The sequence below is a fragment of the Protomyctophum bolini genome (genome assembly GCF_963924005.1).
Source record: "Protomyctophum bolini genome assembly, chromosome: 18".
Taxonomy (NCBI): domain Eukaryota; kingdom Metazoa; phylum Chordata; class Actinopteri; order Myctophiformes; family Myctophidae; genus Protomyctophum; species Protomyctophum bolini.
This window is the reverse complement of record NC_137879.1, coordinates 27285637-27297582: the sequence shown is the minus strand read 5'-3', so window position 1 is coordinate 27297582 and position 11946 is coordinate 27285637. Positions and strand designations below refer to the sequence as shown.

Sequence of the window (11946 nt, the reverse complement as noted above, 5' to 3'; positions counted from 1 at the left end):
GTCCATTTGCTGGGCTTTCCTCTATATGTTGACGGAGACAGCCTTAAAGCAATGTGCCTTTTTGTTTGTTTGCTTCACAACTCCAGTCTGAAGTCACCAGCACGCTCACCTCACAGCTGTGCACCAATCAATGGGCTTTAACGTGATGAAGGCACAGTGTGGCTTCAGGAGTTGTCCCCGATTTTTGTTGTTGTTTATTGATGTTGTTGTTATTGTTGACACTCACAGATGGCGGGAGGAAGACCCAGCGGGACCACTGGAAACACTCAGGTACTGCTCCCTACACACACCAAAACAATATCCCCTTTAATGTTTTAATACCCGTAACAACTTCATGGATTACTTTCATATTTTTTACTTCAGTATTTTTCCTAACTAGGCAGTTTTGTACAACTGTGTTTGTTGCTTTTCAATTTAGATACAAATTATGAAAAAAGATTAGATTTGTTAGCATTCGTTCGTTATTTATTCAGAGCAATGTGCCACATGCTAGATTACTTTCAGGGATGAATTGTAGCACTTCTAAACTGTAGGAACAATGAAAAGGTGTTTTGATGATACAATGAAGAATATGGTACATTTCATTTATCATGTGGTAGCCTAACATAATCTTCAGAATCAGAATGGTGCAATTTAACATTTTGACCGGATATGCATAAATCCCTTTAACAAGGGGTATTCATCTTTCACATTCACTGAGCTCCTTGCTCCCAGGGTTAGAGACCGGAGCCAGCCAACCATACACAAAACACATTCAACCTACTGTATTATGCTCTTATGTAAGGTGTTTTTTAGGAAAACAACATTTCCGTCAGGTTATACATTTTAAATGTAAAAGTGTGTATATCACCATCATTATAAGCCTAAGCTAATAGTAATATTGACTAATGTTCTTCTCTAAAGAAACTGATGCGCACACATTAACTCATATTATCATTTGTCATAAGGCGCTTTTTCTTTAGTGCCGACAATGATCCATCATTTTGAAAGACACGTCAACTCATTTCTCGTGAATCTGACCAAGCCTCAGCGCCTTGCGTCCAGTCACTGAGCTGTGTTGTACTCCTGCCACAGGGTCACTACACAAGAGCCACGGCCAACAGTCCCCGGCCCGTCATGACCTCATCAGGCCCCTCCCCCAAGGGCACGGCGGGGGCGGCGGCCTCTCAGCAGCAGCAGCAGGGCCAGCCGCAGCAGCAGCAGAGCGGCCAGCAGCCGCCCAATCACTCGCCCGGCGGAGCGGCGGGCCGGGAGCAGAGGGAGCAGCGCAGCTGTCGCTCGTCCAGGAGGAAAGGATCGGACAGCAGCGTTCCGGACGAGGAGAAGGACAGGAGAGAGGAGCCCGCGGGGAGAGGTGGGACACGGGAACACACATTTACTGTACAACTTACACTGTGGGTCGTTTAGCCGTCGCTCTTTATCCAGAGCCACTTGCATGTACAGTATGTATAGTAACACATAACAGTACATCAAATGCAGAGAGAACTGTGAGGCATGCAGTGTAATGCCTTAGTAAACTATAGGATCACAGGTAAACCAACAACCACTGGCATCAGTCTAAGCAACTCATTAAAATAATAAAAAAAATATTACTGCCACAGGATGGGGTACATAATTAATTAATTAATGCATTCAGCAATAATACAGTGGGTTCAATTATTGATTTAATAGCCCTATATACTTCTTCGTATTCTCTATACCCCAAAAGGTCTGTAATAATAATAATAATGTGTCCTCCAGAGTCCAAGGCCAAGGCCAAGCAGCAGCAGGCGGTGGTGAACAAGCGGAGGAAGGTGGAGGAGGACGAGAAGAAGGCGGGCCTGAAGCGGCTGAAGACGGACACCACCTCGGACCTATCAGAGAGCAGCGACTCTGAGAACCCGCTCAACAAGAGGACGGCCCTCTCCTCCTGCTCCTCCTCCTCCTCCTCGTCCTCCTCGTCCTCCTCTTCGTCCTCGTCCTCCTCCTCCTCGGAGGCCAACTCCGAGAACGAGCTGAAGCTGAAGGCGTCGTCGTCGTCGACGAGCGCCGGCGTGTCCAAGATGGAGGAGGAGGAGGAGGAGGAGAAGAAGCCGGTCGTCTCCTCCCCCGCCGCTCAGGGGTCCAAGCCGGACGAGCCCTCGCCAGCTCTCGTTGGCCGGCTGTCTCCGTGGGCGGAGCTCCATGCTGAGGAGGACGGGGGCGGCGCCGGCAAGAAGCCCGTCGCCAAGGAGACGGGCGCCGCGGCGATAACGAAGGAGGACGAGGAGCTGGCGGCGGTGACGCAGATCACACGGTCGCCGCGGCAACAGGTTACCGCCGACGTCGTCCAAGGCTGCATTATGGAGACCAACAAAAGCACTGTGAAAGGTATTATAACATATCATAATAAAAACAATATGGTCTGACACAATGAATAAAGCAATTCAATGGCAATAATAATAATTACAAACTGCAACGTTTACAAATTGGGTTCAGGACAGGGTCATTAACATTTACAGAATAGAATGGTCTGTTATGCGTGTATACAATATTAAAGTTCTCAGTCCTGGGGACAGATTTCAGTCCTGAGGATTTCATAGGGGTTATTTAATGAGATCAGTGTAGATTTGCAAAAAAATCTTTTGCTTTAAGCCCTGGGTGTATGTTGAAGGCCCTCCAAAGTTCACTAAACATTACAATTATAAAAAAAAAACATTCCACAACGACCATGACGTCATTTCCATTCCCTTTGGCTCTCCTCCAGCCGCGTCCCGGTCTCAGACGCCGTCCTCCTCCCACCTCCACGGCGGCAGCAGCGTGATCGACATCACGGAGGAAGCGCAGGCCACCGTGCACCAGGAGAGCTCGGAGGCCGTGTCGGCGCTGCTGGCCTCCCAGAACACAGAGTCCACAGCCCTGTCGCCCTACCTCCCCCTCAACCCCTCGCCCGTCTCCTCCCCTCCCGTGCCTCCCTCTCCCTCGCCGTCGGAGGGAGGCCGCAGGGCGGACCTGGAGCCCGCCACGCAGCAGCAGCAGCAAGCCATGACGGGAGGTGGAGGAGGCGCCCTGACGGCAGCTAGAGGCCTCGACAGAGGCAGCAAGATAGAGTTCGCTCACTCGGAGGTCATCAGGTGAGACTTGGTGCACAGGTGGATCCTCTGTTTCAGCACTTGATGTGTTGTGAATGAATTAATGAATGAATTAGTGTTCTACATAAATAACGGTAAAATGTATTATTATTGTTGTTGTTGTTGTTACTATTCCATAATTTGTCTTTTTATTTCTGCAGGCCTGTATCATCAGTGGCTGAAAACGCGGTGCTGGCAGAGAAAGAGAAGGCTGCCATTCATCAACACCATCATCATCAGCTTCATCCACAACATCACCATCATCATCAACAGCAACAACAACAACAACAACAGCATCATCAACAACAACAACAGCAGCAGCAACAGCAGCAGCAACAACAGCAACAACAGCGTCATCACCAGCACACACCTTCACCACCCCAGCAGCACTACTCCTCCATCCTGCCCTGCATTAAGAGCTCTCATCTGTCAGACGACACCAGAAAACAACAACAACAACACAAGATGAGGTCAAACCCTTCCCCTGAACTGGCCAAGCCCAGGATCAGCCACAGCCCCAACCCACACCCACACCCACTGTCCCCCGCTCACATAGAGCCCCTCAAACCCAGACCCCACACCCCACAGAGCCACCCCTTCCCCAACACGCACATGAACACGCACCCGGCCGATCTCCACAAACCCAAGCCCCACCCGGCCCTGCTGGACGTCTCCAGACCCAAACCCAACACCTCACCGGAGGTCTCCAAACACAAACCGTCGCGCTACTGTGACTCCTCTCCGCCCCCGACGGGGCGTTCGGGGGCTTCGGGTTCTGTCGTGAAGCCGGAGCCGCCCGAATCCCCTCGCTCCGTGTTCAAGCCCGTCCCCTCGCGCTCGGAGTCCAGCAGTATTATCGGTGGCCACAACAGCAACACCAAGAGCCCGCTGATCATCGACAAGAACGAGACCTTCACCGTGTACCGGGACCCGGCGCTGGTCCGCTCGGACGGCGAGAACTCTGCCGCACTCTCGTCCAATCACGTGGCGGCTTACCTCCACCCGCACCTGCATCCGCTGCACTCCCCGTCCCCTCACTCCCCCTGCCTCACGCCCGGATCCCACGCCACGCACCTGCTCGCCCCGCCTCCTCCTCCACCTTCCTCGCACCCTCACCCCCACCCCCATTCCCACCTCCTGCCCCCTGGCATGCTCCCGGGGATGCACCCCCGGGACACGGCCTCCATGTTGGGGGCCCACCCTCGGCTCGACTCCCCCGGCGGGCTGGGACACCTGGCGCTTGCTCACGGCCACCCAGCGGCCACTCACCAGCAACAGTTCCTACAGGTAAACCCCCCATTTGGAATTTAGCATTTGTTACTGTGTGGCTCTGCTGTCTATAAGAAGGTCAGTCTGTGTGTGTGTCCGTCTGTGTGTCCAGAGCTAATCACGTAATCTGCTAGATGATGAGTGGAAATTAATTGTGAATGTGCACACGGCCAGTAGGCAATACAGATCTTTTTCCCCGACATAATATGTCATATTTTTGAGGGGCGCTAGCTAGCTGCTCCTATGTGCAGCTTTGAGGATTTGTGTAAACACAAACATTGTCCTAACCCAAACATTGCATGCCATTGACAATGAATGGCCAGTTTTTTTTTTTGTCAAATATGTTTTTATTGAACAGATAAATTATTACAAACATTATAATATGAAATACTTTTTTTAGTAAAATAAAGACAAAAAAGATAAAGAAATCCCTTAACCCTCCCACCCATACTGCTCAGTGACATTGCATACTATATAATAAGATGATAGAAAGCTCATGGAAAACATCTGAAAAGAAAATGGCGTACAGTCAACCATATCAATGGTATCCTGTCTATTAATCGTTTCTACTCAGGTAATGGACAAGGGGGAGCCAAATCTTATCAAACTGTCTCTCTCTGTTTCTCAGGAAATACCTTATTCTCTCAAGATGAAGTGTACTAGTCATTTCATTTAACCAGTGCTTAAATGCAGGAGCCTCTTCCTTCTTCCAGTGTGTCAGAATTAGTTTTTTCGCTGTAATCAGACCATATGAGAAGAGTTGTTTCTGTGCTTTCGTCAACATAGGCATGGAGTCTGACAAACCCAGAATTATTAGTACAGGATCGGGGTCAATATGAATACTCAAAATATCAGAGAGCGTCTCAAATATCTTAATCCAATATCTTTGTATCCGAGGGCAAAGGGCGAAGCTATGAAGAAGATTTGCATCTATTGTATTACATTTGTCACAATGCGAAGAAATATCTGGGTATATGTTATGTAATTATGAATGGCCAGTTTTGAGTGTTTGTGCAAACACAAACATTGAAGACAAACGTGAGGACGCAAATTGTGATTAGCCAGAATGAGATGATGTATGATGATAAAAGCGCCCCTCACTTCACACAGTGTGGGTTTTTTTTTCTTTCAAATATTTCACTTTCATCATTTTATAATGGAAGTCAATGGGGCCGTGATCGGGCTGAAACCTTGACCAAATTTGGAGTCATACGTCATAGCAATGTCCTGGCTCCAAATTGGAGCCACGATATTCCCGAGAATCCAGAGATTTTTTTAACTCAAGCTACTTAAAGAAAAATGTATAATAATTAAAAAAATATATATACTACTTTTTTGTCCTTTCCAGGGACAGGGGCCTTCACTACTGGCTCAGTCCCACGGCGGGGCGGCCGGGCTGGGCCTGTACCCCATCCTGTGGCAGTACCCCAACGGCACCCCCTCCACGTACCCCCCAGGACTCAACCTGGGCCCCACCGCCAAGTGGGTGCACCCTGAAAACCCAGCTGTATCAGTCAACTCAGAGAACACCATCAGGAGGGTAGGTGGATGGGTCACTGTGTGTGTGTGCGTGTGTGTGTGTGTGTGTGTGTGTGTGTGTGTGTGTGGGTCTGGGTCAGTGTGCGTTAGAGACTGACACGGGAGTGGATTTCCACTCCTGTCCTGTCCCACTCCCACAGAAAAAATCCTGTCCTGTCCCAATCCTGGACCAGGGTAAAAATAAAAATCCTGTCCTGTCCCACTCCTGTAGAATGACTCCTGATCCCATCCCGCTCCCACTCGAGATGACTCCCACTCCCATCCCGCTCCTGTTTTTTTTTTTTTTTTTTAATACTGCATTGTGCCGATTATAGACTACTCCAATAATAAGATGAACCCCATTTTTCAAGACTAATTAGAGAAAAAAGTACTTTGAAATTCAATTAGTCTAGTCCCCGTCCCCGATATTAAACAAAATAAATAGTCTTATATTCAGCACAATATGGTAAGTTGGATGGCGTTCTTATTTTTTTAAAGAGTATCGTTTCATGCCATTAAACAATGTGGCACCAGGAACAGTTAACGTGGTAAATGTAATGGTATATTATATATATACCATACGGCATATAATGCCTTAATCCAGTTTAAACAACAATCTTCAAAGGCCCCAACACATAATACCTTATACATACCTTGCTATGGTGGAATGTATGTCAGTTAAAAAACAAAACATTGGTCAGTCACACCACGCCTATGGTAACAGTACCTTAGTTGAATAAACCCAAACATGGTATTTAATGTTTTATTTTATTATTTAAGACATTGTTTCCTTCTCTCAGTCCCTGTCGCAGGGTAAACAAAACGTCATATAGCACATGGCTAATTGTACCGTGCCAGGGAGGAGGAGGAGGCGGAGCGGCTGTAACTTTCTCCAGGCCAATAATGGATTTAATCATTCCAAATAGGTCTCCATTCATTGCTACGGTCGACATGCTCGTCTCACTGTCACTCGCTATTGCTGCGCTGTGCAGAAGAGCCATTGAAGTTGAAGTGAATTGCGACATTGAGGGGGGCAGAAAACAGAGCGCTCGAGCACTGTTCATGCAGCCTGGAGTGGGACTAGCTGGAGTTTGATAGTTGAGATTGTAGAGCTTGTAGATCTGTCTGTTTTTGCAGCTCCGGTGTCAGGGTAACAATAAGAAATTATAGGCAGAGATGAAGTGAAGTTGAACAGCCAAGCAGCAGCAAGCTACGCTACGCTAAGCTAACATCACCACCACCATGGCTGGTGTTGTGTTAGCTTAGCAGCTAAGCCTTAGCTTCTTGCAATGCTATAGCGTTCTCGCTGCGGTCTCACGGTGCAGGCACTGTGGGCTGCTGCTTGGAGAGGAGAGGCTACAGGCGGCTCAGCGGCTGCTATGACCAAATTGATTGTGTGCAACATGACAACTGTTTTAAAGTATTGTACAGTGACAACTATTGAAACTTTATTGTAAACAAACACTGCGGTCCACCCAGCTCCACCCCCCTGGCTACAGCAGGCAGCCAGCAGTGAGCCTGAGCACCGCGGCGAGCGTTGTTTCCTTCCTGAAAATGATCATTATGATTCTAGATAGATGGCATTCCCGTTCCTGCACGCTCCCGTTGATTTTCATTCCCGTCCCGTCCCGATCACGGGATTAATAAAAAAATTAATCCCATCCCACAGGATTCCCGCGGGAATCACGTGACCCACGGGAATCCCGACAAAATGTCACTCTCTAGTGTGCGTGTGTTGCCGTATTTTAGAAACTAGACCTGTAAGTGCCCGTCGCAGTGGGCCACCGGCCTACTTGGGAACGATGCACCTTGGGAACCTAATGCTATACGTTTTATACTGTCAGCCGGTGTCCCACATGGAGATCTGTGTATGTGCCTGTGTGTGTGAAGACTGCAAACTGAAAAGTGTACTTTACAATCAATTCGGCCCACTGGCAGAGCCTGATTGGTTGAGCCGCAATTGGCAGAGCCTGACCAAAGCCTTTTGTGGTGGTTCTGGAGTACCGTGGGTCCGACCGACTCGATACCTGGCACTGCACTCCCTGTGGTGGTGTGGAACGCGTGTGTCGAATGTGAAGTCGGTGGGTCAAACGGTTCTCGAGTTACGTGCATTACAACCGTACACACACGTCATACACACACGCGTATGCAGAGACGTGGCGCATTATATAGTAGATATCCCATGGCAATTTACCTCCCTAAATGGAGTGATGTGTTCATACGATAACTGTTGGAGTTGGTACTAACTGGAACTGACTGGCTGCAGAGTATGTGACAGAAACACTAGTGGCAGCTGAGGAGAGAGACGAGAGGAGGAGACAGAGAGACAGAGAGAGAGGGTCAGTAGAGGACAGACAGACACTGTGCTTGTCTAAAACCTTTTTCCTGTGATGACTGTGTCTTGATAAACAAGTCAGTCCATTTCTCCCCACGGACTGCCGTGTGTGTGTGTGTGTGTGTGTGTGTGTGTGTGTGTGTGTGTGTGTGTGTGTGTGTGTGTGTGTGTGTGTGTGTGTGTGCGTGTGCGTGTGTGACTGTGTGTGTGTATTCGTGTTTGAGCACACAGCCACCTAGCGCTCCATTCCTCCCTTGTCTTCTCTCTCTCTCCTTTTTACCTCTCCATCCGTCTCTCTCTCTATATTTAATTTACTTCTCTGCATTATTTCTCTGTTCTCCCTCACTTTCTCCCTCTCTTTATTTTTCCACCCTTCTGTGATTAGCCCCATTCCTTCCCTCTTTTCTCCCGGTGCTTCCTTCCCTGGAATGAGTTTAGTGTGTAAAGAAGACGATGTAATGTCTGTCTGTGTGAGAGAGGCTGCCTGTCTGTTTGTCTTGGAAGGCACAGAGAATGAACACAACCAAGGAGGGATGATGAAACATCTCTTCCACATTTCTGTGGAAGAGAAAAGGGGAGAAAGATATTTGGCAGGCTGAGAGGGAGAGAGGATCATGCGCGTGTGTGTGTGTGTGTGTGTGTGTGTGTGTGTGTGTGTGTGTGTGTGTGCATGTGCATGTGCATGTGCATGTGCATGCGTGTGTGCGTGCATGCGTGCGTGCATGCGTGTGTGTGTGTGTGTGTACGTGTGATGTGTTCTGCCTTCTCTTACAATAGAATACTTAGTTGCCCGGAGTCCCCCAGGGCTGCATACTAGGCCCCCTCTTGTTTTCACTGTATACTAATATCTTTGGCAACAGATTACAACGAATGTTCGCCCCAGAATAAAGGCGCTAGGGTTTGTGTGGTTAAAAGCAATGTACTGACTGCGTGTGTGTGTGTGTGTGTGTGTGTGTGTGTGTGTGTGTGTGTGTGTGTGTCCAGAACACGGCCAGTCCGTGGCTGCAGCACACACAGGGTGGTGCTGCGGACGGTCTGGGGGGTCTGCTGAGTCACATGCCGGTGCGACCGGCCAGCGCCGACGCTCACAGAGCCGCCATCAAGATGAACACGCACGCCAGCCCTCCGCTGTCCAAGAACACCTTGGAGCTACACAAAGAGTGAGTAAAGTGTTCTCATTAAGTGTCCATTTGGTTCCTAGCTATCAATCATTTACAGAAACCACCAACCATTTGCAGCTAGAGTTGCAGATGTATACAACATGTGAAGGGTTTTTAACGGTGTTGTGCTGTACACAATATATTGTTGCGAACGCAGTGAGCACTAACTATGAGACCTAGCAGATCATGTCTGTCTGTCTGTGTGTGTGTGTGTCCCGCTGTTACGTCACCATGACTCAGCCATAACCATATAAGGAGTCCCCAAAGCAGCTATACGTCCAAAACCCAAATATGTACGAGCTGCGTTCGCTTCCCGCGTTTGCGCGTCTTACTTGTTTTATGAATCAGTTAGACCTTTAGAATTCAACAGAAGCCTCTCACACCTTACCAGACACATTTACTTGTATTTGAATGGAAGTTGGTGTTTGGGTTCCATCCTGCAAAAGCGAGACAAAGGCCTAATTTGTTTTTGCCAGAGAAGTGAATGCAGCAGACTAGACAGAGTCTGTCCTTGTGGCATTTGAATAGCAATCGGTTCTATTCAAGGCCCACGAGAGTGAATGAGTTGTATTGAAGAATCTAACGAAGTAGAGCAACTTCATTAAATCGTTAGAGCATTTTCCTTTGCTTAGTGTTATGTCTGTTAAAAACTTGATAAAGTGTTGATCTTCCAAAATAGTGAGAGACAGAGAGATAGAGCAATGGGCCGAATTAACGATGTACAGAGATAATTTTAGAATTAGAAAAGCATGCCATTTCCCCTGTTAGTACTGTGCGCTACAGAGAGCGAGACAGACAGATAATATTAATAATAACACTGAATGATTGCAGACCCAGAAGGCCTCATTTACTGCTGGCCTCGTTATGAAACCATAGGCTATTATTCAGACCGTGCTGAATAGCCCCTCACGCACGCGCACATGCACGTACGCACGCACGCGCACATTCACATACGCACACACACTGCAGAGGGCAGAGAACATTCAGTTCTCTCCATATATCTTGAAAACCGCTGCTGTCTCTTAATCAATTTAATTCAGAGGAGCTTTTATTGGCGTGGGAAAAACCTTCATTTACATTGCCCAAAGCAAGTGTGAAATAAAAACAAGTCTACAGTACAATTAAAAAACCTAGGACTAGAATACAGATCTGCAACTGCATCTGTTTGTATGTACCGAGACCACTACAGATGTCTTTACAGTGGTGTGGTTGTTGTCTTTTTTCCTGTCACAACAGCTCTGCACATTGCTGTACTAATATACCCAGCATGGCACATGGGATATTATGGGATACGTTTCTCTATGTTAATAGTCATGTTTTCAAACTCTTTTGGGGGGGTTTGTAATAAATCAGTGGGAAGTGTGTCTCTCTGATGCCTTGGTACAGTTGGCAGGTAGTTTGACAGTGCAGCTGGGTTTCCGCCTCATCTTGTGTGCGGTGGATGGTGCACAGTCTGTCTTCCCTTGGGAGACAGGTCTGCCTCTCTCCATGGCAAGGCAGTGCTCACTGAGTCTGTACATAGTCATGGATTCCATGTGTTTGGATCAGTCACAGACAGTGCTCAGGTTTAGGCCCAAATAGCATTCCAATTTGCTCTGGTTTTTTGTTTGATTGTTTCCGATGATAGATTTGATAGTTGGTTTAGTCTAGTGTGGTTTCTGTCTCGTGGCTCTGCTTATGTTCCCAGGGCTAAGGTTAAGCTTGATTTATATTTAGTTTCGGGCCGGTGTCTCGTTGCCGATAATAGCCGCTCTGCTATTTTCAGAGACGTGATGCGCAAGCAAGTCTAAATCAGGCTTCGCTCTTCCTCTCTTTTGTTCTCATTTCAATCCCGGTCGTTCTTTCTTTCACAACCCCCCCTGTCGTTCATTTACCCATCCCTCGCCCTCATTGCTCTGTTTTCTCTTTTATATTGTACTCATGTGTGTGTTTGTGTGTGTCATCATGGTTTCCCATGATGAAATGCAGCTAAACATGTCTGCCGCTTATTAGATTACTGGCATATTTGAGCCTCCTAGAACTCAGGTCAATGACTCATATATTATTTCTACTTTTGTTCACTTTAGTCGTTCATTCATTTGTTTGTTTGGATGGATGTATTGTACATTACATCATTCAGTATTATGTTGAATTATTTATACAATGGATAGTAGAGAGAGAAAAATGCAGAAGAATGCACTCCCTTCTGCTCACCCAATTTTCTCTCCAGTAAAATAGTAATTAGTCATCGACTAATTTATCTGATGTTGACTGATGATATAGAATTAATGTAATTGTCCCTCTCTCTACCCCCCAGTGACATGGATAAGAAAGGGTTTGTGGATCCAATCAGAACTCTGACGTTGGCCCAGTTGAAGCAGGAACAGACGGACAGGAGTCGAACGCCCACGGGCAAAGACGCCCACCTGCACCGCCTCTACCTAGACGCCCACAGCAAGCAGGCTCGTCTGGCACAGACACAGGTACATAACAAAAACCCACACACAGCCAGAACCCAGGCGCCTGTGCACAATAACAGCAACAGAAACATTTGTAATACGGTAATACATCTCAAGAAAACCGATCAATCAAATTG

General features: G+C 47.6%; 1 protein-coding gene across 6 annotated transcripts in view; it reads left to right on the top strand.

The window, feature by feature from the left end:
* Positions 1 to 11946, top strand: part of jmjd1cb (jumonji domain containing 1Cb) — a 99095-nt gene that overhangs the window by 59603 nt on the left and 27546 nt on the right. For all 6 annotated transcript variants that reach the window (XM_080788816.1, XM_080788812.1, XM_080788811.1 and 3 more), the window contains 8 exons: positions 229 to 270; positions 1075 to 1354; positions 1741 to 2349; positions 2726 to 3092; positions 3251 to 4376; positions 5707 to 5898; positions 9196 to 9371; positions 11668 to 11833. In XM_080788816.1, the coding sequence (XP_080644942.1) occupies positions 229 to 270; positions 1075 to 1354; positions 1741 to 2349; positions 2726 to 3092; positions 3251 to 4376; positions 5707 to 5898; positions 9196 to 9371; positions 11668 to 11833 (2958 nt within the window). The remainder of the gene's footprint in view (positions 1 to 228; positions 271 to 1074; positions 1355 to 1740; positions 2350 to 2725; positions 3093 to 3250; positions 4377 to 5706; positions 5899 to 9195; positions 9372 to 11667; positions 11834 to 11946) is intronic.